Here is a 26,260-nt window from a genome sequence, read left to right as displayed (position 1 = left end):
GTAAATTTCAATTCCCAATTACTCCTCCTCTTCCTTTCCGCAACCCCGCGAGCACTGGTCAGCGCTGACACATTTGCATGCTCCGCATGTGCCGGCCAGGATGATCGTCAAATCGCCCGAGACGGGATCGCAGTGGGCGCCGCTGTTACTTGCCGAGCATAGCGCCGTAGTGCCGGGAGACCCGCAGTCAAGCCGCCACGAGGCCGGAGCTGCATCTGCTGGGGTAGGGGCTGCGAGGACAGCCGTAACTTGGAGCACAAGGAGTGCGATAGTTGCTGATATGGTCTTCGTGAGGAGAGGCATGTTAGCTTGTGTTTATGACTAGGAGTAGATTTAGGTGAATTTTTCTTGGCTCGTTTAGTTTTGCAAAATAGGTAAAGGGAGAAGAAAGGTTAGGTTGGTCGTTGCAGCCTCTTCAAAGAAATAACATACCTTCATCTTGCGGCTTGGAAAGTGTGGCACCGATGTTTGCTTATGTTTTCTGTCTGCCACGCAAGGGCAAGTCTATCTATAGCACAGAAACAACGACGACGACGACAACCGTGAGGAAAGGGCTACTGTAATAAACTCTCTATCTTTCTCGTCTCGACGATCGGCTGCGCCCTTGACTTATCTAGTAGAGATTTACGGGGCCCAACATCCGCACCATGGCACCTTACCATTGAAAACATTCGCCACAGCATGGGCTTTATTTATAATTTCCAGCTAAAACCGTACCCGCGAGCCTGGTCTCTAACTTCCCGATGCCTGGGCTGATTGACTCCTTGGCGGTTTACCCCCTAATCCCCTCGACCTTGCTGTGTAAAAAAAGATCTCCCCGGATGCAACCCATCCGCAGGAACATGGGGTGTACCGAGTGGTTGGCTAAGTTAGGTTTTTATTGACGAAAGCTTTGGCCTGTTAACTATTATCCGGCGGGCTACTAATAAGTGACATGTGATAGGGTCCTTTGCCGCGAGCCAGAGCCACAGCTACCTAACCTGAACGCATGTTTGACGATTCTAAGCTCGTGGATTCCGCTATAGCTGGTAAACATTATAAGCTTACCTTGTTTATATGAAAGCACTATCAGTATTAGTGATCTGTTTACTTTAAACCGTAAGATGAAACATAAGACTATAGCTAAGCCCCAACGAGAAACAACAACTGTAGAATAACGTACCTATTTTTGACTAACTCCAAATAAAAAAAATCATGGCAATCCGCTCAAAGCCCGAATAGGATCAAGTTAAACACTGTCTAAAGGAGGAGTGTTAACCCCAAAAAATACCTATGCACATTGTCCATATCAATTATCCGGGACGTGGTAGGCCGGTATCTAGAAAGGTGGACTCATTTATCCATATTGCTATGTACGACCGACAAGGGTAGCCGGATTGATAACATGAACTTTGAATTCCCCGACGCCCGCAAGACCCTATCCGGACAGCGTGAACACATATGCCTTTCATACCTAGCCCTAACCTCCTACAACCCGTTTTCCCGTGACGCCTTGGCGATCGGGACTCGGCATCAAGCCGTCGCCCCAGTCGTCCATGCTAACAGTGACCTCAATATCTGGGTTGTCCCAACCGTCCATCTGTTAATCTAAATAGACATAGAAAACATGCGGCTCCTCGAGCTATTAATATCATACAAGCAGTTTTGACAGTGTTGAACAAATTTGGAAGAGCATACAAACTACCCCCCCGGATTCCAGTAGTCCATATTGGAAATTGCGCGACTAGAATAGCATCAAGTATGAAGTATATTGTCCCCAACATACATCTGCTTGAGACATATTCAATGAAGTGACACGAGAGAAGTGTTGAATGCAAGTAGATGATCGATTGAACAAACAGCCTCTGTCCACCCAATCGCACTTGACCCCCTTTTGTAACCGAAACGAAGCTATGGGGACAACCATAATAGCCTCTAACATCAGCATAGTTCACTCGTGCTAGAGTAGATAGGATGAGATTAGCGGAAACCAAATAGGCCCCTCAATTCCGTAAGGCTCAACCGGCCAACGCCTCGGGCGCCCTCCTCGCTGAGGGCTGCATTGACTAGCTTGCGTTTCTTGTCCTGCAACGCGCGGATGCGATCTTCGACTGTTCCATCGATCAAGACACGGTGAACAGTAACCTCCTTCTTTTGACCGATACGATGGGCACGGTCAATGGCCTGCTCCTCAACAAATGGATTCCAGAAGGGTTCGAGTATAATGACCTGGGTTGCTGACGTGAGATTCAGCCCTGCATTGCCAGCAGACAAGCTGACCAGCATGATCTGCACCTCGGGGCTATTCATAAACTTCTTCGCGGCGGCATCTCGGTCGTTATGATGCATTGTTCCATCGTAGCGCGTATAATTGAAGCCTTGGTCATGTATAGGAATCTCAAGCAAGTCGAGGAAAGATGTCCACAAACTAAAGATGAGCGTTTTCTCCTTGGGATTTTTCTCTCTAATCGCGGACAATATCTCCATCGTTTTGACAATTTTGGCACTTGGGACCCAATCCTTCCTGAGACGTTTTAGATATTTCGCCTTTGCGGCGGCATTGCTTGAGCTGGCTTTCTTCAGAGCTGCCATGGAGGTGAACTTATTCTTCCCATTTCGACGCCGCTTCTTGCTGGCCGCCTTGTTCGTGTTCGTCTTCCTCTTCTTTGACCTGGTAACATTCTCGTGACTAGAACGTTTTCGCTTACCCCCAGTCTGAGATGCTTTCTTTATATCCACATCGTCGTCTGATGCCGAGTCGGACCGGGCTTTGCGCTTCTTAGACTGTTCAGATTTATCCTTATTAATATGCTTCATTGCTTCAACTTGTTTCCAGATTTTCTCCAGTGACATTAGAGAATCATCAGAGTCGTCTGCGGGGTCCTCCTCTAAGGACTCCTTGTTGGCAGAAACGTCCTTCCATATCGCGTCAGTAGAGACCTCGGGTTGCATAGGCTTTCCCTTTTCAGAAATAGAATCACTTCCCACATCCGAACCATCTTCTTTCTCTTTCTCTTTCTCTTCCTCTTCGTCATCTTCGTCGTCTTCATCGTCTTCATCGTCTTCGTCTCCCGACACGATGAAGCCCTTTAAGTTTCCACGTGCATCTACGTCATCATCTGAGTCCTCTAAACTTTCGAACCCATCCGAGTCATTATCCGAGTCGTCATCGTCATCCAATCCGAGCTTCTCGGGCATATGTGCTTCTACGAAAGAAAAGTGGCAGATAATTCGCTCGGGGTTAATTTCCGAGTCGCAATCTTCATGCGGGCAAACATTCTGTTGTTCGGAATTCGGATCTCGGATCTCCATCATGGCAGAGAAGCAAGTAGTGCAGATCAAATGACCACAAGAGTATATTATGAGGGGGCTCTCAGTCGCTTCGTCGCAGAGTGGGCACTCAAATTCAGTCTGTGCTTTGAGCCTCCTCACGACGTTGGGTTTGAGCCTCTGAGCGAGTCGGCGCATCTCCTCTGATGAAAGTTGTATGCCTTCCGGAATACCGAAATCTTTGATCAAATGTGGGTGACAGCAAGCTTGACGTAGTCGCAGCAGTAATACGAGAATGTAACTATACTGCTTCATTGTTGTTCCAGCCCTGATGAACTCGTTCACTTTGAGTTGCTGTTTATGTTCGAGAGCGTCGTAAAAGTCTTGCTGGTCCTTGCTAAACTTAGTTGTGGCCTCTGCATTCACGAGTGCCGGTAGCTGGAGGATGGGTTTGCCGTCAAGCATGCTCGTCTTAGTCCGCCGCAGGGTTATACTCCTGAATAGAGCCTGTAGTTTCCTTAAGGCACTATCGTGGAAGTTATCATTCCAACTCTTCAGCGGCTTATTGATCTCCCAGTTGAATGCATCCCAATCACAATAGGGCTTAATACGAAGAAAACGGATGAGTGGAAATATTTCCTCAGCCTTGTTCATGAATGGTGTCCCCGTCATACAAAGCCTGTAAGTTGACTTAATCCTAGACACAGCTACTGAAGCTTTAGCCTTTCTGTTTTTAATGGAGTGGGCTTCATCGAGAATGACTCGATAAAAGATGGTATTATTGGCTAGGATTAGCGGTTTCTTCTTCATACTTGGCAGGTTCTTATACTCGGAAATGATGGTTCCATAGGTGGTTAGGACGACGTCGTAGGTGAGAAGTCTAGGAACAGTCATTCCGCTCTTCGCTTGGCCATGCAATATGACTGTTTTCAGCTTATGGGCTGGTTTGACCTTGGTCTGAATTTCCCTCTCCCATTGTTTGAGAAGAGAGAGCGGAGCGATAATCAGTGTTGTTTTCTGAGCGCGGTCTTTTGAAGGGTGTGCTAGAATCAAGGCCAGTGCTTGAACAGTCTTACCGAGGCCCATGGTATCTTGTAAAAAAAGTCAGCTATATTTGTTATTCAACCGTAGCAGGTATGTTATTGTTAATTACCTGCTAAAATACCCCCCTTCTTGTGAATGTCTTCTTCCTGCTGTATCAACCAAGTCAGGCAAACCTTCTGATGTTCCATTAGGGTGCAAGACATCGCAGCCGGTGTGCTCTTTCGCTGTTCCGGAGAGATGTCGATTTCTGGCATTGTCAAGAAATTCTGTATTTCTTTCTCCTGCAACTCTCCCGATTTCGCTAAATGCGGGTAGGTATTTCTGCCACGTCCGGCACCAACGTCACTATCGTCATCATCATAATCATAATCATCCTCCTCATAGGAACCTAGCTCTTGAGCTATGGCAGCAAAGTTTAGAGGCCCAGCTAATAGTTCGCATGGGTGGTATGATTGACCTTGGTCGAGGGTGCCCGCCGATGACTCGGCTTCTTGATACATTTCGCGTGCGGTTCTGAACGCATTTGCAGCGACAGGTAGAGATTCGCCGGAAGATCTTGTTTGATTCATTTTCTCTTGCTTTTCTCTGTCTTGGCTTTGTGTTTGTCGCTGTTGCTCTTGTGGCTGACGCCTCAATCGTTCTTGGCGAGAGGTTTCTTCGGCTTTCTTTACGTCTCGATTCGCTCGTTCTGGTATGCGAGCTTCGCCGGCCTGTCTAACCTGATCTACAGCTGTCTGTTTGTTAAGTGTCGGCTGGTTGTTTTCTTGATCGAATGAGTCAGACCCAGCGATATCTGTAGCTCGGGTTACAGAAGTCGACAGTTGGCGTTCCGGACGCACACTTTGTCGATTAGACGTACTATCGGCTTGTAAAGACAATGGCGGCATAATGGCTTTTATGCCTTTATCTAATAATATCTACCTCTAGTTCGCCCAAGTTTGCCCGAATGATAAAGAGGTATGCAGTCAGAGCATGTAGTCAGGGTGGCACTGGCAGCGGGCAACGGGCAACGGGCAAAACAGGCAAGGCAGATAATTAGGTTGCAGCCTGAGAATTCAAGAGTTGACACTGATTGGGCTGAAAATTTATTTCTGTAGATAACAAATTTTTTTTTTCTTTTCTTTTTTAAGTGATACCTGTAATAAGAAGTACTACTAGTTACCAAATAAAATTCTGAAAAACATGTATGAAGGTAAGTTTGCTTAGATCTACCTTAAGGATCGTGATTGCACCCATTACGTCGGTTCTTGATCGCCCTACCTTCCTTCATTTAGGTAGGTACCTTCCCTAATTCACCTTAGTCTTGACGCGCATACTCGCGACGCCACGTGCTTCATCCGTGCGCATACACAAACTCTGATGATCATTCAGGCACCACCTGGGCAGTCCTTAGGTATGTACCTAGGTACCTAGATATGTATGTATCTGTATATATGTATTTAGGTAGGTAATCAAGTCACTTGACTCCACTCACTATAATAGCCTTTTCGTAAACAAGCTTCTAACTCTCTTCAAGTCTATATGAAGTTAATAAGTTCTTAAAGTCCTAATAGAATCATTAAATCCTGACTTAATTATTATTCTAACTACAAGCAACTCAAACACAACCTCAATCATGCCAGGTCTTGATGAGATTAGCTACTCACGCAACGCGACCGTCGCTGCAGTCCAGGGCAACGCCGCTCCAAGCTGCTTGCAGATTTTATACAGAGTCGGTAACGGAAAAGGTGAATATAATAAAAGCTGTATAATTTTTGATAGTGAAAGAAGTAAAGGTGAAGGCCCTTCGGAAATAGAGTATCCTTATAGCACCGGTACAGCCCTACTCGCGAAGGGGATATAGCATATAGCCCTTCTGCTAATCTAAAAGGGAGCAAACGTAAATGGACCTTTACATATATGGCGTCAAGAATAGCATTTTGCGCTAAATAGGGCTGCATTATTCTAGAGGTTTATTATAGTCCATTTTCTGTTAAGCGTTAGGGTGCTCAGTCATAATTAAAGATAAATAAAATACGATAGAATAACCTAAGCCGCGGAAAACTATGAGTATTTTACTATTGCCGGTTCAATACAATAGCATTATGTGGATTATTGCAAGTTGCTGGGCACGAATATTGCGAGAACATTTCTAGCAGAGATATAGACAAGTGTTAAATAGATGAATTTGAACCAGCACTATAGTTTTCACTTATAACTTGCCTCGATTTAGTTAACTTGGGAAATTCTAGCTGGGATTTGTTGTAATGCTGCGCGAGGAACTTCAGCCCTCAGCTAAGGCATATTCTTTAGGCGGGCTATACTTTGTAAGGCTCACTGCATACCTCCCATGTCAGACTCGTATATATTCGGTTAGCACAGCCAATGGAGATGCATAGTAACTCCACATTTCCAGAGTGCATCATGATGAAAAGATATGCCTTAGGTAAGTAGGTATGTATATATGGTACGTAAGTAAGTAGGCACATAGCCTGACTTTGCTTCTGATTAAATTATACGACTGATACTTTATATTCATATAATCTTTACGGTTCGTTTGATATACAGTTATTTTATTTGACTTCGGACTATCTGAGGTACATATCAACGCTCTAGTTGACTTCAGTCAAGACTACCATGTGGCTTATTAACACGACTACCATGCGACTCGAAAACTTTGGGGGTTATGAGCCACCTTTTGCTATACTATCGCATACCTGGGGTGAGGACGAGGTTACATTTCAAATGTATTCGGGACCGGAGGCCAAGGAAAGGAAAGGTTATCGAAAGATCGAATTTATGTGTCGCCAGGCACTGAAAGACGGGTTACAGTATGCCTGGATAGATACAGTATGCATGGACAAGACTAGCAGCGCAGAATTAACCGAATCTATCAACTCTATGTATAGATGGTATAAAGATAGCGTGGTCTGCTATGTTTACATGGAAGACGTACCCTGGGAATGTCCGCTTTTGACCGGGAAAGGTGACCAGGAGAGCGACCCAGAGAGCGATCCAGATCTACAGCCCTGGATCGGCGCTTTCAAAAGCGCGAGATGGTTTACACGGGGCTGGACGCTGCAAGAGCTAATTGCCCCTCGAGAGCTTCGGTTCTTTGGCCAGGGCTGGAACTTCTTGGGGACAAGAGAAGGCACCTTACTTAAATTGATCTGCCAAATCACAAATATAGACGCAACTGTGCTAAAGGGGTTACGGAGTCCTTCTGTTCTCAGTGTAGCAACTCGAATGTCGTGGGCGGCAAACCGTCAAACCACCCGGCTCGAAGACGAGGCTTACTGTCTGCTTGGGATATTCGAGGTTAATATGCCACTGCTGTATGGCGAAGGCCGGAGTGCATTCCGTCGTTTACAAGAGGAGATCATCAAGACCCATTGGGACCATTCAATATTCGCATGGGATTCTGAAAAGGCGGATTCTCTATTGGCACCATCCGTGTCCGCTTTCTCAAAGAGCGGCAACATCACTAGCTCCGTAGGCGAAACCCTACCGGACGCATACGAACTTACTAATAGAGGGTTGCGTATCTCCTTACCTATTATCGAGACCCACAGAGAAGGGACGCTGGGGGTGCTGCACTGTCAAGCTAAGGGTGCCCTGGTAGCACTTAGATTGACGGCAACGTCACAGTCCTCTATAGGAGAGGATGTATTCCACGTAAGCAAGGACTCGAGAGTACCGCCTTACCGCCTTCGATTTATAGACACGGGGGATATTCTAAGTGTGCAGACGCGGAGCATAATGGTGCTGTTTGCCTCAGCAAACTTCCAAGGTCCAACCGGACCGTCAAACCGTCTGTGGGTTCGGTATTATAACAAAGCCCACGCACAAAGTCTCAGACAGACTAACGCCGTCCCTGAAGACCGATGGAAACGACATAATAATGGTATACCACAACCCAGAGGCTCAGCTACAGCAGTATTTGAATACATTCCACGACAGGGGTTGAATACCGGTGCTATTGCGGTAGCCGATGCTCTATGTGGTAAACGGATAGTTGCGGTGTTCGCCTTTAATCCCCGTAATTTTCTGTTAACGCCCCTACTCGAAGTTCACGAGGATATCCTCGACCAAGAGAGTATACTTGCATGCGAGCGTGCCGAACAACTATTTGCAGCTCAGCTACAAGACCGCATTTGGTCTCGTGACAGATTCATGCCGGCGGCCAGAACAGTCAAACTGGATCAAGACCGACAAATCGACTTCGCGTTACAGAAGGAGAGCGTGCTAAACGATATGGATTTAGTACTCACAATAACATTACGATACAATTTCTTCGGCAAACTTAAATCCTTTCTGCTTAGCTTACACTTATATTATATATTACCGGCTCTCTCTAGGTGGACTTGGATTCTAGTGATGTGGAACATGTGTTTTGCGCTTCTAGGGAGGCTGGGCCTGTGTCCACTGGATTGGAGTTATTGGACATCACAAGACTCAAATCTTCTAACATGGACCACAAATTACTTGACTTCTAGAGAAGAATAGGTGTAATAATATTAAGTATATTCGGCAGCTAAAGCTTTCTGCGATACCTACGACTACGCATGGTTTCTCTGATGGCTTAGTCGTGCGAGACGCGTGATATATATAATGATAATACGTCGAATAGACATATCCTTTAACTTTATATTACGATTAACCTTAGTAATAAACATAAATAGTATATGATAGCGTTATTCTTGCCTTTTAGTTATATCATTTCTCGGTAAGAGAAGCGACAAGAAGGAGGCTAATGGGGTTGTACCCCTATTTTCCATTCCTTGTTGCATACTATTGAATAAAGGCAGTCACCGGTACTAATAGATCTTGTTTCAGGTAAATTTCTTTGGTATTGCTTAGTTACAGACATAATATGTCTTTATTCGAGTTAAATACCATAAAAATCAGTCCTTCCAGGCCCATCTACCCCCTATCGCCTTGACGACGTACACTAGCCCAAGCAGCACCGGTACCTCAATAAGCGGCCCCACGGTAGATGCTAGGGCTTGGTCACTGTTAGGACCATAGGTTGCGACGGCCACGGCGATAGCAAGTTCGAAATTATTGCTGGCAGCAGTAAAACTCTGCGTGGCGCCGAGGGAATATCCAAATCCGCACCGATACGTGATCCAGAGCGTCAGAAAGAAGATGACGATGAAATACACAACGAGTGGAACTGCAACTCTCAAGACTGACACGATCTGGTGGACGACTTGTTGACCCTGGTAAGCGAACAGGACTAAGATGGTGTAGAGCAAGCCGACTAGAGACCACGGCGCGACGAATTTGAGAAAGACGCGGTCGTACCACTGCGAACCAGCTAAGGCACGTAGTACAAAGCGCGACAGCATTGCCGCACCTAGTGGGATACCGAGAAAAGTTCCTACGCTTGTTGCAACGACTTCATACGAGATGTCCAGAGGACCGGATTCTCCACTGATCACACGAATGAAGAAAACAGCCAAGGGGGCGAATAATACCATTTGGAGAATGGAGTTAATTGCCACGAGAATGGCACAGTACTCGCTATCCCCACCGGCTAAACCCGTCCATATTAGCACCTTTAAGAGCCAGTTAGCCTTTATTGTTCTTGAAACCATACTCTATAAGATACTCATACCATTGCGATGCATCTACCTAGGCCGACTAGAATCAGGCCTGTCCGAAGCTCGGGCTTATCCGGTAAGCATGCCCATGAAAGTGCTAGCTATAGGTAAAGCCGTATTAGCCAATGCTGTAGAAGAATAAAGAGATCGGACTCATTGCAGTTGTCACAGACTGAATGTTACGAACCATTAGGAACGGAGCGACAATCCAATTCATAAAGATGCTAAATGCAATCTGCTTCCAGACACCGCGGTGCGAGAATATCTCATGTAATGTCTCGTACCGCACTTTGCATAGTATGGGGTACATCATCACGAGCAATCCGACAGCTGTGAGTGTTACGTGTTAATACAGATTAAAACCTCTAGATTAATATATCGCTTTATAATCAGGTATAACGCACCTATTGGCACCGAGACACCGACGAATTGACCTTTCTGTAGGGCGTGCCCTATCTCCGGCACAAAGTTGCCTAGTATGATCCCGATGGCCATCGCGAGAAATATCCAGATAGCGAGGAAGCGGTCCAGCCAACCGAGTGACTTGAACACGGATTGCTTCTGCGAAGTTGCTGCATCGTCGGGTTGGTCTTTGATGTGGTGACCTTTCTCTATGTCATTTTCTGACGGAGGTTGGATATGAACATGTACTTGTTCTGTGTTAGAGTCGTCGCTCTTTGTGCGACTTTCCATGGTCGTCGATATGAATTTTAATCATATAATGCTGTCATAGTTATACGACTTATCACTCCTGGTATCTTCGAATTGAATTTAGTATTAAGACTTAATAGTTTAGAAAAGTAGATTTAACGCAGAGCCCTAAACTTATATGCTTTGCAAGAGTCGCGGAAGACTGCATTGTGTACCTATAGTATGTGTTAGTGGGAAAGGGTCACTTTTTTGGCCAATTAGAAGAGGCCGGTGACAGATCTCACATTTTTACGTCCCATTTTTTTCTTCCGCTAGGGAAACAAAGCCGCCAGCAACTGCAATCAACTTGAAGATTTAGCTCATGTCAAATTGTGAATACCGATATATTCATTAGCTTCTATAATATGGAATTGTACCTGCATGATACTTAACCCTGTTCCACAGATCACCCCTATTTGTATTGGTAGATAACGCTTTACGATGGGTTGCGATATACTGTTACTCCTTGCTTTCAAGTGAGTTAAATATCCTCTACTCTGTACACTTCATAACCTGGTTCCTCATAAGGATGTGCTCTATCCGCATCCAAGTGAGCATTTAGCAGAATTCGATAAATATCTATGCGCATTCATCGACGTTACTCACTTCTTCAGTGCTTCGACGGCTTTTCTAACGGTATCCTCGCCGACGCAGAGTGTTTCCACTCTAGCTTCTGGGACCTCCTCGAGCTCGCCGACTTTCCCGATGTGGGGATTTGCGGCGTCTCCGGGCCGGAACTGACCGGTGCCCATGGTTGTCCAACAGCATTCAGTGTAATTGCCCGGTCCCGGATAGCGGCCCGCACCCGTAGAGAATATCGCGCTTTTGACGGACGCTAGGGCTGCCGGGGGTACGCGGAACACAAGTTTGAAGCGCGGGGCTGCTGAACTGATCGTCGCCATCTTGGCTAGCAGGCCAAGTTATCTTCTGTCACAACTGTCTAGTATATCCCCGTGTCGTTTGGGTAAGAGATTCTGTTCTTTGGTCACACACTGGCTTACTTCACTGGCTACTACATAGATTATGGACAAGTTGTGTCGGTTTGAGGATCCACGTGTTGATGCCAGATCAAGCCGAATCATCTCGTCGATGAAAAAGAGGGGTAAGGGTAAGGTGTCTCAACTATTTCAACAGCCAATTAAGTGTGTCATTTTAGAAACCGTAGCTGTTGATGGTGATCATGTTGATCATGTTACCTAATTGGATCTAGTATGTTTAATGTGTGCAGTTTTGCAATAGCAGATGCTGTAGCCTCTTATGCTCGTGGCCTAAATTATCTTATATTGATATGCCTCGCATTAACTTTAACAACGTCGTGATTGGTGCTTCTTGATTGCGTATTAAGATAACGCTAGGATACTTTAGGTAGCTTTAATAGTGCTAACATTAGAAGTCATGATGGTAACCCATCACGCATGACAAATATGGTATAAATATCGATTAGTAAATAGTAATGTAAACAGGTTGGTATTCTATATGTTGCCGTCGTTATGCCACGTAAGTAGAATACCGAAGTCTGGGACAGTAAAGAGCTTGAAACTGTAAAGCAAGATATATTGCATGTGTGGACGCGGTTTAGACTCGGTGTTATGCTGCTATGACGAAAGGCTTCCAGTAGGCCGTTTTGTTGCTGGCTCCGTCAGGATTGCGGCTGCCAAGGTAACATACCAGGCATGTGCAAGGAAGAAGCTACGTACCTACGTACCTAAAGTATGGCAGAAGCTAGAAGCTAGGGCCACAATTTTCCAACATTGATGACGCACCAACCATAACCGGATACCTCTTATATACAGGTACCTAATGTGTAAAGTCATCAGTACGAATTGTACCTTGAGTGGGTAAGTGGGTAAGTGGGTAAGTGGGTTGCATAAGCACAAAGCATTGGTTCTCGTCGTCATTTCTCCCACCTCCAGTACAAATCTAGCCACCTCACCAGCTTCTTCAGCTCTTTTTCGCTAATACGACACAATACGACATCATCGAACTTCAAGGCATTTCATACCCACCAACATCTATTCTTTCTACCTTACAACAGTAGCACGCGACTACGCCTTCATCTGGAAATTAGTTTTTGATAACTACTTTTTTCAATACTTCATTTTTCCAACCCAGAACAAAGGCTATCTCTATTTCTTTTCCTGCCGTTTCCGAGAAAATGGCTCCTCCGCCCTCCGCGAGTCTACCTCTCGGTGAAAGGATTCTAGCTCTGGCCAAAACTTTACAGTGTAAGTGATTGCAAATAATTCCCCCGAGCTTGCTCATCTCTGTGTGACATTCGTTAACATTTTATTCAACGATATAGTTGCCTGGTTTAGCGGGTACGTCAAGTCCTATTACATTCCTCGACTCGTTTCGGGGCCTGCTTCCTCGATTCAAGGCTAGCATTGTAATATGTAACAAGGAACTCGATTACTGACGTTTGATATATTTTACAGACACCTCCTACTTCTGCTGAGTCTTTTCCGGTACTCCATCGGCCTTATCGCATTTAACTATACCTCGCGTTGGGCTCGATTTACCTATCGTACAGCCTTCCTCTCGGCGGCCCTAACATACGGGATTGTTGTATACAAGACATGGCGAGCTCGACAGAAGGTTGGGGCCAAGAGCCCAGGAGTTCTAGGCCTTCTCTCAGATGAAAACGTTCAATATCTTGGTATGCCAGCTGCGTTTCCTTGTATCATGTGCGAGTATGCTAATACTCGCTTTAAAAGCCATGGCAATTGTATGGTTCCTAGCTCCTCAATACACCCTCGCCCTATTTCCGTACGGCATTTATTCCGTATTCCACGTCGCAACATATACGCGAAGCAACCTTATTCCCACTATCCAGCCCAATAAGGTCCCTGCTGGTGCTTCTCCTGGTGCCAAACCGCAGTCGGCTAGCCCTCTTGCCGAGGCCATTGGGAACTTCGTAAAGCAATACTATGACGCGTCCATGTCTGTCGTTTCGGGCCTAGAGATTCTACTTTGGTTCCGATTGTTCCTATCGGCCGTATTCTTCCAACGTCTGTCTTGGATTCTCATTACTATCTACACTGCATTCCTCCGAACTAGATTTGCACAAAGCACGCATGTACAGGACTCTTTCAGAAGGCTCGAATCGAGAATTGATTCCTTAGTTGGCGCCCAGGGTAATCCTCCGGCTGTGCGCTCTGTCTGGGAAGGTATCAAGAGCGTTGCGCGCCAGTTCCACGATGCCACGGATCTTGGCAAGTATACGAACGGATCTGCGGTACCCAAAAAGACTTCTTAAGTCTACATGGTACACTTTATCTTGAGGAAGGTCAATCGTAATTGTACGCCTACGGTGATATGGCGTGGAAATGTACCTGCCTTGACTGTGGAGAAGGTGGGCGAGATTAAGACCATATACGATACCGTGCAACGAAGTTTGGGAAGCAAGTCGGCTGCGGTTATTGGCAGTGTTGGGAGGTACGATAACGCAGTCAACCAAGGGACATGGAGTTCAGAATGAGCAGCAGATAAGCTTCACGCCAGGGTTGGTTGTGGACGCCCTGCTTCTTGAGTTGGTAATCGGGAAAGAAGAGCAGAATTCAACGGCGTTTTTTTGCCTTACTCAAATCATTGGGCTTTTGTTACACTTGTTTCACACACCAGTTTCTAACCTGAAGTACCTAGATAATTTCGTATCCAGGTTCCTCTTATTGGCCAGCTGCCCGAGGTTTGTTAATGCTCGGCGAGAATTCACTGAGGAGCCCCGGGACGTAATAAACTCCTTAGTTCCAAATTTATAGGTGCTCATCCGCTCATACATATGTCCGCCATGAGAATTACTGATGTGATTGACGTTCGAAGATGCTATAAATTATAAACCCCATACCTCTAAGTTAAACTCGGATATCTACCTAGGTGACCCATAGGCTACGTTATAAATGATAAAAGTAAACGGTTATATTTTGATTTATATTCTCGATAGCAAAGAGCCGTGCTATGCATGCAGTATACACGATAGTACCCAAGTAGAGTATTGGTTTCTTATTATAGTAATTGACGTATTATATTTCATCATCTATTCATCGCAAATCAAATACCTGGAATTAATTGCAGGTTGCATATCCTACCGCTGACGAAGGCTCAAGATACCGTGGGTAAGATAGCCGAATACCTATATTTTGCCTTAGGTACATTGTATAATCATGATATCGGACATGTAGAATATATTTAAGCGCATCCCTTTCCATTATTGAAAAGTTTCACTTCTATAGTTATTTGGGTACCTGACCTGGGTGATTACTCTTATTTGCTAATGTTATAAATTTCTAAACAGGGTTGTCGATTAAACCGCTTAAGGTAGAGAGTTATTGGTTGACTACCTACCTACCTATGGTACCTTTGTGCTGAAATGTAAACAATGCAGAAAACATCTGCGAACATGGCCACATCCTTAGTAGAATAAAGATAAGCATTAAAATCGCACAAAGAGAGTGCCGCAAGCATCTCCTTTTCTTTGGACTATAGCCTTCTAATCAATATTCCGTCTGCGGATAGTGTCTTGATGCTTTTATATACTTAGTTGCTACCTATGGCTTCAACGCTAATATGTAGTTTCGAATGTCTCCTTACGGTTACGTGGAGTTGCGAAAGCGAACATAAGTTTACACTTCACTCAAAATTATAATTTTAGATAGTAGAGAGAGATATAACCGAAGACAGCGTCAATAATGAGAGACCATCTCCGAGACTGGCGACACTCACTACGGGGGAATCAACCACGAAGTGCAAAGATAAGAACTCCTCTTGACACTTCGTCGAGGACAAGGCGACCCTCTACTCAGGTACCAGGACCAAGTCAAGGATCCCAACAAGCGTCTAGTAGGGCTACAAGTCGGCAACATGGTTCTATAAGACGGTTACTTGAGAGACTCGGAAATCTGAGTCTAAATAATGAGTCTCAACAGACGATCAGGAACCCGCCAGCCGAGGACCATCCCATGCCTGACGTTAACAATATTCCGGAGCCGCCACCTGTTCCTGTACTACCGCATGCTGAGCCGGTGCATCCTATTCCAGTGCCGCTACCTTTTCCGGCGCCATCGAATAATCAGGTACCGGTTAAAAATGTGAAAACTCCGGAAGCTCCTGGAGCTGAGGCTGCAGCTCGAGCTGTTGAGGTCGCCTCAAGCGGATTCAACCTAGCCATCCCAACCATTGAATGGGCGGTTCCAGAGACGCCTAAACGCCCAGTGGTCAAAAAAAGTAGCAGCTCGGACTGGCTGCACCAAAATGTTGGGAGTTGGGGGGATGTCGATCATGAGGAAGACAAGCCGGTCACTGGGGAGGATACCGACGACGTATTTGGTGGAGTCAATAATAACCAGGACGACGACGACGACGACGACAGCAACACGGACTGGGGGCAGGGCAAAACGGAGAAGTGGATGGAGAACTTTGCTCCGAATAAGTTCGCAGATAGAGATTATGTTGACTCAGGCGAGCCAGACGATCCCGAAGTGTGTGAGAGATCGTCCGATGATGACATAATGACTTTCGGTATAGGGTCAGTTAAGAGACAGTCCTTATTTCCAATCTTCGTATAGCAGATTTCATTGTGTTTAAGTTATCACTTCAGGATGCTAATTATACGGCAGTACGTAACGATATTAGTTTCCAATCATAACTAAGCCCCCTTTAAGCCATTCTACAGCTATGGCGAAGAACACACGTCTCAACAAGTATATTTATATCCGCGTTGCATATAGAAATTAACAGGTAATAATAGAACTCGAGTTTCTCCTCGCGGTAACCTCGGCCATGAGAAAAAATCCTGGAGAACCACATCGTCTGGATCCACATCCACGAGAAAGACGTTGGATATCACGAAAGCTTGAGTCTCGCAATATCAGGCGCCACTATGACGACGATCCAGATACAATATATTTTAAACGATACGCCGCCAGGAGAGTTGTCAGGTTCGTAAATGGGGCACCAATATTCTTTTCGTCTTTTTTTTCCCCCTCCAACATTCATACTATCCTCCGAAATCAGGATTGTTCACCTATTTTGAATGAGAGAATACGTAATGGCTAACATCGGGATTATCGCAATAGACTGCTGCTACGCAACAAGATACCGACCCATGAAGGTGATATGGGGAATTACCAGGATGATCTATCAGAAAGCGATTTCACTGACGATGAAACGCCGAATTGGGCGAATGTTGTACGACGATTTACCGTCAACGAAAGGTATAATCCTAACCGAACACATTACGAAAATGGGTCTATCGGCTTTAGGTTTGTCGACGAATTTTGCCGCTTTTGTGAATCCAACGATGTGGATATAATTAAATTGAAGACTGAACATGTTGATTTGGTACGCGAGAGGGTAGAAGAATGCCTTTATGATTGGCCCAACAACAACCACCGCTTACAGGTAACGGCAAATTTCGAATATAAACTTGCCCAGAGCTGTGAGGATAGGAAAGCGTTAGATAAACTTGCACTCAGCTCAGCAGAAGACACGCTGCATGTCCCGGTAAGGGGCTTAAAATCGAATTACAAAGCGTGGTCGGTCGTGGAAGATCTTTCGGTAGATGGAGAAGGCATGACACCTAACCGCTATCTTATACCTATGTTCAACCAAAGCAAAAGGCCGATGCGAGACTATTACGTAGGTAACACCTATATCACCCAGATCCTCCTTTTGAAGTTCTCGACTATTGAGGGAGGAGGGGGGACTGTCTCCTTTAATTTATATCCAGCCCTTATAGCGCACATTTAGAAAATAACTAACTAACATGTCTTCGTAGTGGTTTGGTGCGGAGTTAGTTAGCCCTCCGTTATCCTTTGATGATAACCAGGCACGTGAATCCGTTCGAAGGGCTTGCAGGACGCTTCGTGGAAGCCTGCGTTGTCACAAACCTATGGAGGCCTCAACTGGACTCCATGTGCACCTGGGCCACAAGATTGGGTGGAACTTATTAATGATTAAGAGATTTGTCACGCTGTGGGCGCTAGCAGAGCCGGTTCTTATACATCTCCATAGGAAGGACCGGGCCTCAGCGAAGATGGCGAGGTGGTGTGGTAAATTAGTTGACGCCACATGCCTCGGACAGGCTCTCTTCCATCCCAGTCTGCAGACTCGTTATAAGCAGAGTGGTTATTTACCACGTTTTAGCCCAGGGGAGAGAACTCGCAACAGAACAAACATGGCCAGTCACTATGATCTTGCAACCATCGACCCTCGCACAAGAGAATTCATTAACAACGTGTGGCAATATCCGACAATTTCTGAGTTGACGAGTGGTTTGTCGGGCGGCGATGATGAGGAGCACGACTATCTCAGGCCGTCTATCCGAGTACGCATACGGGGTAATAAGTTGTCGGATCCAGCGGATGAGAACAATCCCGGGACGATAGAAGTTAGAACGATGCACGGAACGCTCGACGCTGACCAGTAAGTGATAGCCCCCAAGTCTATATTGGAAATAGTACTGCATTAGAAAGGATATAGGCTAACCTGAGTGATTAGTATACTCGAATGGCTTGCCGTCTTACGAAAACTTCTAGCGATTGCGCGCTACGCTACGAATGAGTCATTTAAGGGCATAGTAGGGCTCATCACGCGTACGTTAGATGGCACCGACAAGATGAAAGTACATGCTTTACTACTCGGAATTCAACTCCCTCCAAGAACAGTACATTACTTCATGAGCGACATTAACAGAGTTGGGAGTACAGACCGTGATGAGGACTACTGGGTATATCCAGATCTGGATATAGTTGATTGGGTTGATCCATTCATGGTTCCGGGGCACAGAGCAACGCATGGACAACAGTATAATATTGGAAATTAGAATATATTTATTACCTATTTTAAAATATATCGCGGAGGAAATGAAAGTTGTAAGTTGGGATGGAATAGGAGTTTATTGAAGGTGATGAATAAGAAATTAAAATTTAGGAAAACGCATGCACTCGCAAGCTCGCGCAAGCGTTTTCACGTGCTCGCAGGCTCGCACGGTAGAATCCGTCGGAGACATCTAAATGTCTTGATGAATCTCAGCCAATTATTTTCTTTATCAGCTTATCAATTTCTTATCATTTATTGAAGAATTACTTATCAATTACTTATCAATTACTTATCAATTACTTATCAATTACTTATCAATTACTTATCAGTTTCCCATAATAATTTCCAAAAGTTTGAGCGTAAAAAATGTCTCCGACGGACTATGTACTATCTTACACCTTTAACGTCATGGTGGATATATTTATTTTCAAGCCACATCTATAGCCACAATTGCCACAACTATCAAAGAAGCAGTTAGACCCGTAAAGTGACCTAATGATTTTAACCTTGTGATCTGACGTTCCCGCTCATCTCCATTGTTGCCAATTCCATGTCTGATGACGTACAGACTACCTCCTATGTACCTAATGTAGAAGCTACATACCGGCTTATAGCCTCGAGTTGTCAATTAAGAAACAAACAGAAAAAAAAACAAGGTTGTTTTCCACCCTACATTATTATGTATAGTACAATGTACCTTTGAAAATAAATATCATGTAGGATAGGATAGCCTTATCATCTACTTCAATATTTTGTAGAGACGAGCGGTTAGCCCACGATGCCAATGCGTCGATCAAGTTATACCGATAAAGAGATTCGAAAAAATGGCTTCTTTGCTGCGCCAGATCGTCGCAGGACCTCGCGCCAGACATCCTGAAGCAGGGTTAGATCTCTGTTATGTCACAGATAATATAATTGCAACGTGCGTTCAGTCTCACCCCTCTTTTCTATTATTTTTCTATTCCTTTTCTACAGCTTCACTACTGTAACCAACAAAGCGCTGACGAGATCCTATCGTCAGGTCCGGTCCCTCTCAGACATACCCCCAACGTGCCTATCGCAATCCCCTCGACCGCCTTGTCGAATTTCTCAATTCTAAACATGACAAAAACTGGGCGATATGGGAGTTTCGCGCCGAAGGTACCGGCTATCCGGACGAGCTCGTTTACAACCGTATTCGACACTATCCCTGGCCGGATCACCACCCACCCCCGTTCAGGCTGGTACCGATGATCATTGCGAGCATGCGGAACTGGCTGAACGGAAACGACCTCGACGCTGATAATGTAGGGACTCACGGTGAAAAGAAGAATCTAGTTGGGAAGGTCCTAGACACATGGAAAGATAAAAAAGATAAGAAAGGTGGCCGTGTAGTTGTTGTGCATTGTAAAGCGGGCAAGGGCCGCAGCGGAACGATGGCTTGTAGCTATCTCATTGCTGAATGCGGCTGGACGCCGGAGCAGGCACTTGCAAGGTTCACAGAGCGAAGAATGCGACCCAAGTTTGGCGCAGGCGTGACCATCCCTAGTCAGCTACGATGGATAGGATACGTCGATCGCTGGACCAAGGGGGGGAAGAAATACGTTGACCGAGAGTTGGAAATTATCGAAATACATGTTTGGGGGTTGCGCTCTGGCGTCAAGCTTTCCGTTGAAGGTTATGTGGACGGAGGCAAGAAGATCAAGATCTTCCACACGTTTTCGAAAAAAGAGCGAGTCATAGTTGAAGGCAACGCACCAGGCGACCCCGGAGTTTTGGATATGATATATGATATGGCCGGCTATGGGATCAACTCTACAACGGATCAGGAAGCCCTCGACGAAGCAAAGCGAACCGACGAAGTAAATAATAATGAGTCTGCAGTGACGCCCCCTAAGCAGACCTCACAGTTGCCAACATCAAAACTGAAAAGGAAGCCGGTTCCTAAGCTTATTTCCAGTCCCCCCCAGCGTTCATCTACCGAATCCTTACATTCAACCCGTAGTATGCCCGAAAACAGTCCCCAGTCCAAACCCACGATCCCCACGAGTTCATCTTCATCAACTTCTAAGAACGATGCTGAAGTCGAACCTGGAGGCATGGCCGTTATTTTCAAACCTCACAAGCCGATTAAATTACCTAGTAGTGATGTGAACATATGTATCGAACGACGCAACCGTACGCCCGCCGCAATGGGATTCACTATGGTCACTGCCGTAGCACATGTATGGTTCAATACCTTTTTCGAGGGCAACGGGCCTGAACAGGACGGCAATCCAGATTTGGACGGAGTCTTTGACATTGATTGGGACAAACTGGACGGAATAAAAGGGTCAAGCCAAAAGGGCACACGTGCTGCTGATAGAATTGCAGTGGTGTGGAGATCTGTCGTGTCAGAAGGTGAAGCAAAGGAATCAGTCATGCCTATGCCCAGCATCAACACACCTGTTCCGCAGATGCCAGCCGCCGACTGGAAAGGTGGTAATAACGAGGATCCGTACAATGAAAGACATCTAGGTTTACGAGTACAAAGCCCCGATAGCGCAGATGTCAGCCAAGCTAGCAGCATCAAGGACGAAGCTGCCGGGGACGTTAAAAGTAAAAATGAAGAAACTCAGGAAGATATCGTAGCTACACAATCCGATATCAAAGGAGAAGATGATGGGAACCTAGGAACCACATCTGATGGGGGGAAGCAGAGCGGTGATGAGCAACTGGCTGCATACATGGACAAGCTGCCTAAACCTGAGGGCGGTGGGAAATAACAGGGAGGGTTATGATGGATCGTCATCGTTTGTTAATATGGATTGGCAGCAATATCATGACAATACTCATAATAATGATAGCGCATAACGTGACGGTTTGGTTCATCTAATTCCTATCGTATAAACATCCATACTCAAGAGGATCTAAAACGGGTTACCGTTTAATATGCATACCTAAGACAGGTATACAACTTTACCTAGCTCAAGCCGTATTCCTTCCCAAGCCAGCCGATATTACGGTCTCCCCCCCTAGGAGCCCGAGCTTGTCCGGGATCTAGTATACGACTGTTGGATGATTGATTACCACGGCGATAGATATACATACTCTTGTTAGGCGAAGCAATTGATCTGTTGCAGCAATTCCCTCTTCAGCACCTTTTACGTATCCGAGGGCCACTCACCGACGATCTCGCATCTCCAAACGTCAATCCGCCGGAACCGGAACGTGGGATGCGTTTGACGACAATTGGTAAGATCATCGTCATTCGAGGTAGAATTTGCGGCTGGATTGGAATATCGTACGAGAAAATAGGGGCGCGAAGAGACATAATACATGGAAAGATGGAAACTGATAGACGTTCGCGTCCGCGTATACATATACCTTATTGATGAATGATGATGATGATATCCAGGTGGGAGTTGGGAGATGATCGCTGTACGGCTGGAGGCTCTGTTAAGGGCCGTTGTGTTGGCGCTTGTTTATTGCTGGAGCCTTGTAGCTCTTTTTGGTTCTAACCGGTAGGATATTCTATTTACCATGATGTTGCTCGGGGTTAGGTAGGGGTCGAATACCCCTTTTTTAGAATAGTGCAGGTCTGAAGTAAAATTAGCTGGTATGGACCGGCTGTTGTCAAGATAATAGGTCGTCGTAGCTAGGTACCTACCTAGATCTATAGACGAGGTATTAAGTCTTTACGTCAACTAAGTAGGTAGGTAGGTAGGTACCTAATATCCGTTATAAGCTACTCGAAGCTTCGCTGAGATACGTGATATCCGACGAGGAAGACGCTCTATAACGTATATCTGGAGGAATATAAGCAGGGACGCCGGTGTTGAAGTGAAGTGAAGTGAAGTGGAGCGATATTATGCTGATAGGATATAGTAGAAGAGCAGGAATAGGATACTACGGAATCTACTAGACCATGTATGCTGACCGGCTGAGCGGAAGTCTTCACGTCCCTTTCTATTAACTACCTACCTAGGTATCTCTTGTTAACTTGCTGGTCCTGGTCGACAGATACGAGGGTCGAGATTTTTCCCATAGCACTCGAGCACGGGAAAAGGAGCTCCTGGACTCTTCTTCTGACTAGACGGATATATTATTGTGTGTTCTTCTCGGTCGTGTGTAGTCCGAGACCCCGAAACGTGGTTGATGGGGGGATTGTGTTATGTTTGACGCTGATCGGGAAGCGTTGCACTATGCTGTAAGGTGAGTTCTTCTGTGAGCTAACATTCTCACCACCTAGGTAGGTAAGTCTTCGAGGCGGCTAATATTCACGTCGCACAGTAACTGGGACCGAGTGCGTCGATGGGGATCTCTGTTTTGGTAGGGGATCTTTTTGCAGATTGTAAACCTGGGGTATGAAGCCAAGACGTTGCAGCTAAGAAAAAGGGAGAAAAAGAACAAGGAGTACCTAAGGTAGGTAGGTAGGTACGCATAGAAATGTGTGATGGCGTATGAAGCGGCATTAGTTGGTGAATAAGCGATATTGACTACATACATGCCTACATACATGTTTCTAATTACAGCATCGCGAGTAGATAAAAAGAATTTCACTGCCAAGGGCCTCGCTCTAGCAAATTTAGACTGTTTTTAATATGCGATTCCTTACTGAGACTCTGATAGTGACAGCTCTTATGAGACTACATGGCGACCAGAATGTTCTTATAATATAAGCCGTGGTTATTTGATTGGACATGCTGATAAATAGGCTTTAAGGTTGCAGATCTAGAATCCGAAAGGGATGCCAGTTACGACTTTATGCTTCTCGGTAAGAATTTGTTGGGAGAGATGGACTTTTCTATAGTAGGGTATGAGGAAGGGGGGGGTATTGCCTTACCACGTTGTGATGCATCCAGTGCGATAGCTTTTCTTTTCACAATCTTCTTACTCTTCTTCGGGGTATCTTAGAATCTTTTGAGGTATACATTTCCGAGTCTCCGAAGATCGCCGTTATTCTACCTTGATAGGTACTGAATATTCTGCTGGGTGTTGTTTTTTTTTTCCTTCGGATGAAAGACTAATTCTACCTACGTTAAGGGAAAATTCTCCTAACCCTGATGTAAGAGATGATCTTCAAAGATTCGGAATTCCATATACGGTAACTTCGCTATAACCAGAGCTCCGGGAATCGTCTCCAATCTTTTTTTTTCTTCTTCTTTCTCTTTCTTTGTTCAGCGAGAAGTATGTATGTATGTATGTATGTACATACAGGTCTTTTCCAAGAAGATAACGGAGGTTGTTTTATGCAGTCTGCATGCCGCCTACTGATAAAGGCGAAGATCAGCCTTAATTGACTTCTTCCGTGCCTGGGTGCCTGGCAGATGGGTAACGCCAAGAAGGACAAAGATTTCCCTCGGCTGGTAGCGAATCTTGCACTGAATCGCGACTATGTAAACAGCACGCTATGATCGGCACTTGGATTCCCCTGTTGATGCGGTTATGCAGCTCAGTGCCGTTTACCTTTTGTAGCCTCCATCGTCTTTGAAACGAAACGATTTACGGAATTGGGAAACTCGGTCCACGCGTTTCGTAGAGAATGGGGGTTACATATCAATAAGTTGTGTCTATTCTTGCTACTTACTTACTTAGGTATGTACCTAACCTATCTACCTATCTATGTATAAGTTCCTTGTAACGCAATAATGCACCGATGACAAGTTGAATTATAATCTACCATACGCGGCAGGACATCTCTTATTGGACCGTATAACATCTAACATCAGAACCCATATCTATCGACTCGTACGAAAGAGACGTAATAAATTATTACGTTGGAGTCCACACGATACTCCCTTGAGTTTCTTATTTCTTATCTCCTCTATAGAGCATCGCAGGGCGGAAACACACATAGCTCCTAGTATCTCGCCAAGGAGCTAGACAAGCTTCCCTAAGCTTTTACAATTTTCCCGTTCTTCTAATGTAACCTCTGGGCCCGTCACCGGCTTTTTGTAATAAATAGGAACACCGGCTACATTGGTTGGGCTTTACATAGGGCCAACGAGTTAATGTTGTATCACCCCACTTGCAGAGGTCCCCTTTCGATATTGATTGCCAGTTTTAGTTTCTTCTCATGCACGTTGAGTTTATGTATGTTAGGTACATAGGTATATAGTAGACCGGGGTTGATTATGGACCAGTAAACTTGCCTCTTATTTTCCTCGATGGGAATTCAACCGTATGCATTCTCGAATAATGACAACTTCATTACCTATAGAGCCACAGCCAGGACCGTAGTTTAACTCAGTGATGACTTGGCGTTTCACTCCGAGGGGCAATACACGCGTAACCAGTTAGATAATTGATTTATAAGTGAGTAGGGTTACCTATTACTGGCTACTTCGACTCAAATATTGTTACGCAAAGTGATATCAACTGCTTGGAAATAGTCGTTCGAACCATTACCAAGCAATGAAGTTTATGGAAAAGGCAACGTGTAGACCAGGATGGCGAATACATATCGTACTTGACTAGGTTAAGCATGTCACGTCGCCGCAATCGCTTAATTAGTGAACCGAGTGGGCAAGTATGTAACGCTGTTTACTTCTTCCGGTCTGGGTCACGGCTGCATGATTCGCGCCGCGTCTATAGCTGCAGTAGGATATTTCCTCATGGAAGATGATAGGATAAAGCTTGCGAGGGTAGTTGATACTCACCGACCACCCATGTCACCACCATCTGAAATTTTAGGCATGCGGCTGCTCCAGTAGCGCCGGCTGCCGATCTGCGAACGCAGAATATTACTGGTTTAACATTTTGCCCCTGGCCTTGCCTTGCCTTGGGGTGGCCCTGTCGAGATAGGCATTAACCCCGGTGGGATTGGTCGACGGGGTGGGTTCGTCTGGGTTGGTCTCTTTGATAATGAATTCATATATGTAAATGTTGCTATGAGGTAGTAGATATGAAGATTTACCTAGGGACATCAGTCATTATTTACGAATACCGCAACTCATATGCCGATCCTATGTTGTGCGGTACGGCCGTGAGCCGGCCACGACCATAAAAGGAGGTCTATCTGCTCCCCCCTAAGTTGATGAGAGAACCTCACAGCAGTTCCTATAGCGATTCCGTCAACCGTATCAGCAGCTCTCAACTCCCTGTCACTTAATTGTCGGTACAGACCCTCAAAACATCCAAAAAATGGCTCGTTTCTTCGCTGCTCTGCTGGCCGCCGCCGCCATGCTCCAGGTCGGCTCTGCTGCCCCTTTCCCGTACACCAACGGGACCTCCCCCGCTCCTCGTTCCGAGTCTGTATCGGGCGCAGTTAACAGCACGGTCTCGCACGAGGTCCTCAAGCGCCGACTCAGGGAGTACCCCATTGCCCTCGTCCGACCTTAGATGCGATATCTCTTCAAGCACCGTCCCGACTGCAAACCAACGACGTGCTACATTGGGGAGCTCGGTGGGCGACTTCAAGCCACCGGCCCATTCAGTAGATCGGATCTACCATCATACAGGCGGAACCGGCATTCGCTGTCTTCCGATACGATTTCGGTTCTCCCCGTCCCGATCAATCTTATAAAACCGAAAACGACTAGTATTTATATTCATGTCAATAGACGATTTTACGACCACTGGGAAGATTTTTCTGGTTTCTAATTATCGGAAAACCAGAGGGGAAATAAAGGGGGCTCGCTTCGATGTATATTTAATAGCCGGCCTCTAAATCTTGTCAATGAGGGAATGGGGGGAGTTGGCTGCGAGTGGAGTTGAGCGGAAAGATACCATCGCGAGGTTTACTGTCCTTCATGTCCGAATTCCACAGCCAATTCAATTCGTTATATAGTATAATATAGACCTCCCTCGCTATACTTTTATTATTGAGTATGACTTGAATTTGTGTGATTGCATATGTTAGTCTTAGGCTTGTTGCCATCTACATTGTAACTGTGTACTTGTAACTAAAGACCGTG

At 45.5% G+C, this 26,260-nt stretch overlaps 6 protein-coding genes across 7 annotated transcripts; 3 read left to right on the top strand and 3 right to left on the bottom strand.

Moving 5' to 3' along the window:
• Nucleotides 1-1,959: 1,959 nt before the first annotated feature.
• GL218_03586 (putative ATP-dependent helicase C23E6.02) lies at nucleotides 1,960-4,335 on the bottom strand (the record flags this gene model as incomplete). The annotated part of the gene is made up of 1 exon (XM_033580156.1): nucleotides 1,960-4,335. The coding sequence occupies one exon, from the start codon at nucleotides 4,333-4,335 to the stop codon at nucleotides 1,960-1,962; it is 2,376 nt and encodes a 791-aa protein (XP_033436803.1).
• Nucleotides 4,336-6,909: 2,574 nt separating this feature from the next.
• On the top strand, nucleotides 6,910-8,105 carry GL218_03585 (Vegetative incompatibility protein HET-E-1; the record flags this gene model as incomplete). 2 transcript variants are annotated; one of them, XM_033580155.1, is made up of 2 exons in its annotated part: nucleotides 6,910-7,947; nucleotides 8,013-8,105. In XM_033580155.1, the coding sequence occupies 2 exons, from the start codon at nucleotides 6,910-6,912 to the stop codon at nucleotides 8,103-8,105; spliced, it is 1,131 nt and encodes a 376-aa protein (XP_033436961.1). The 2 variants fall into 2 exon arrangements, with proteins under 2 accessions (XP_033436961.1, XP_033436960.1); XM_033580154.1 differs by lacking the exon at nucleotides 8,013-8,105 and having other exon boundaries at nucleotides 6,910-7,331; nucleotides 7,396-7,441.
• Nucleotides 8,106-9,176: 1,071 nt separating this feature from the next.
• Nucleotides 9,177-10,571, bottom strand: GL218_03584 (Arsenical-resistance protein Acr3; the record flags this gene model as incomplete). The annotated part of the gene is made up of 4 exons (XM_033580153.1): nucleotides 9,177-9,833; nucleotides 9,893-9,979; nucleotides 10,066-10,208; nucleotides 10,283-10,571. The coding sequence occupies 4 exons, from the start codon at nucleotides 10,569-10,571 to the stop codon at nucleotides 9,177-9,179; spliced, it is 1,176 nt and encodes a 391-aa protein (XP_033436959.1).
• Nucleotides 10,572-11,049: 478 nt separating this feature from the next.
• GL218_03583 (putative GTP cyclohydrolase 1 type 2) lies at nucleotides 11,050-11,470 on the bottom strand (the record flags this gene model as incomplete). The annotated part of the gene is made up of 2 exons (XM_033580152.1): nucleotides 11,050-11,104; nucleotides 11,175-11,470. 2 exons carry the CDS (start codon nucleotides 11,468-11,470, stop codon nucleotides 11,050-11,052), a joined length of 351 nt encoding a protein of 116 aa, XP_033436958.1.
• A 1,253-nt stretch (nucleotides 11,471-12,723) lies between these two features.
• On the top strand, nucleotides 12,724-13,824 carry GL218_03582 (Tetra-spanning protein 1; the record flags this gene model as incomplete). Its single annotated transcript, XM_033580151.1, has 4 exons — nucleotides 12,724-12,793; nucleotides 12,871-12,886; nucleotides 13,004-13,224; nucleotides 13,283-13,824. 4 exons carry the CDS (start codon nucleotides 12,724-12,726, stop codon nucleotides 13,822-13,824), a joined length of 849 nt encoding a protein of 282 aa, XP_033436957.1.
• Nucleotides 13,825-19,207: 5,383 nt separating this feature from the next.
• Nucleotides 19,208-21,127, top strand: GL218_03580 (Phosphatidylinositol 3,4,5-trisphosphate 3-phosphatase and dual-specificity protein phosphatase PTEN; the record flags this gene model as incomplete). The annotated part of the gene is made up of 2 exons (XM_033580150.1): nucleotides 19,208-19,305; nucleotides 19,405-21,127. 2 exons carry the CDS (start codon nucleotides 19,208-19,210, stop codon nucleotides 21,125-21,127), a joined length of 1,821 nt encoding a protein of 606 aa, XP_033436955.1.
• Between the last annotated feature and the right edge of the window lie 5,133 nt (nucleotides 21,128-26,260).

This window comes from Daldinia childiae, assembly GCF_008694065.1.
Source record: "Daldinia childiae strain JS-1345 chromosome Unknown Scaffold3, whole genome shotgun sequence".
In the NCBI taxonomy this organism is placed as follows: domain Eukaryota; kingdom Fungi; phylum Ascomycota; class Sordariomycetes; order Xylariales; family Hypoxylaceae; genus Daldinia; species Daldinia childiae.
This window is presented reverse-complemented; position numbering and strand designations above follow the sequence as displayed.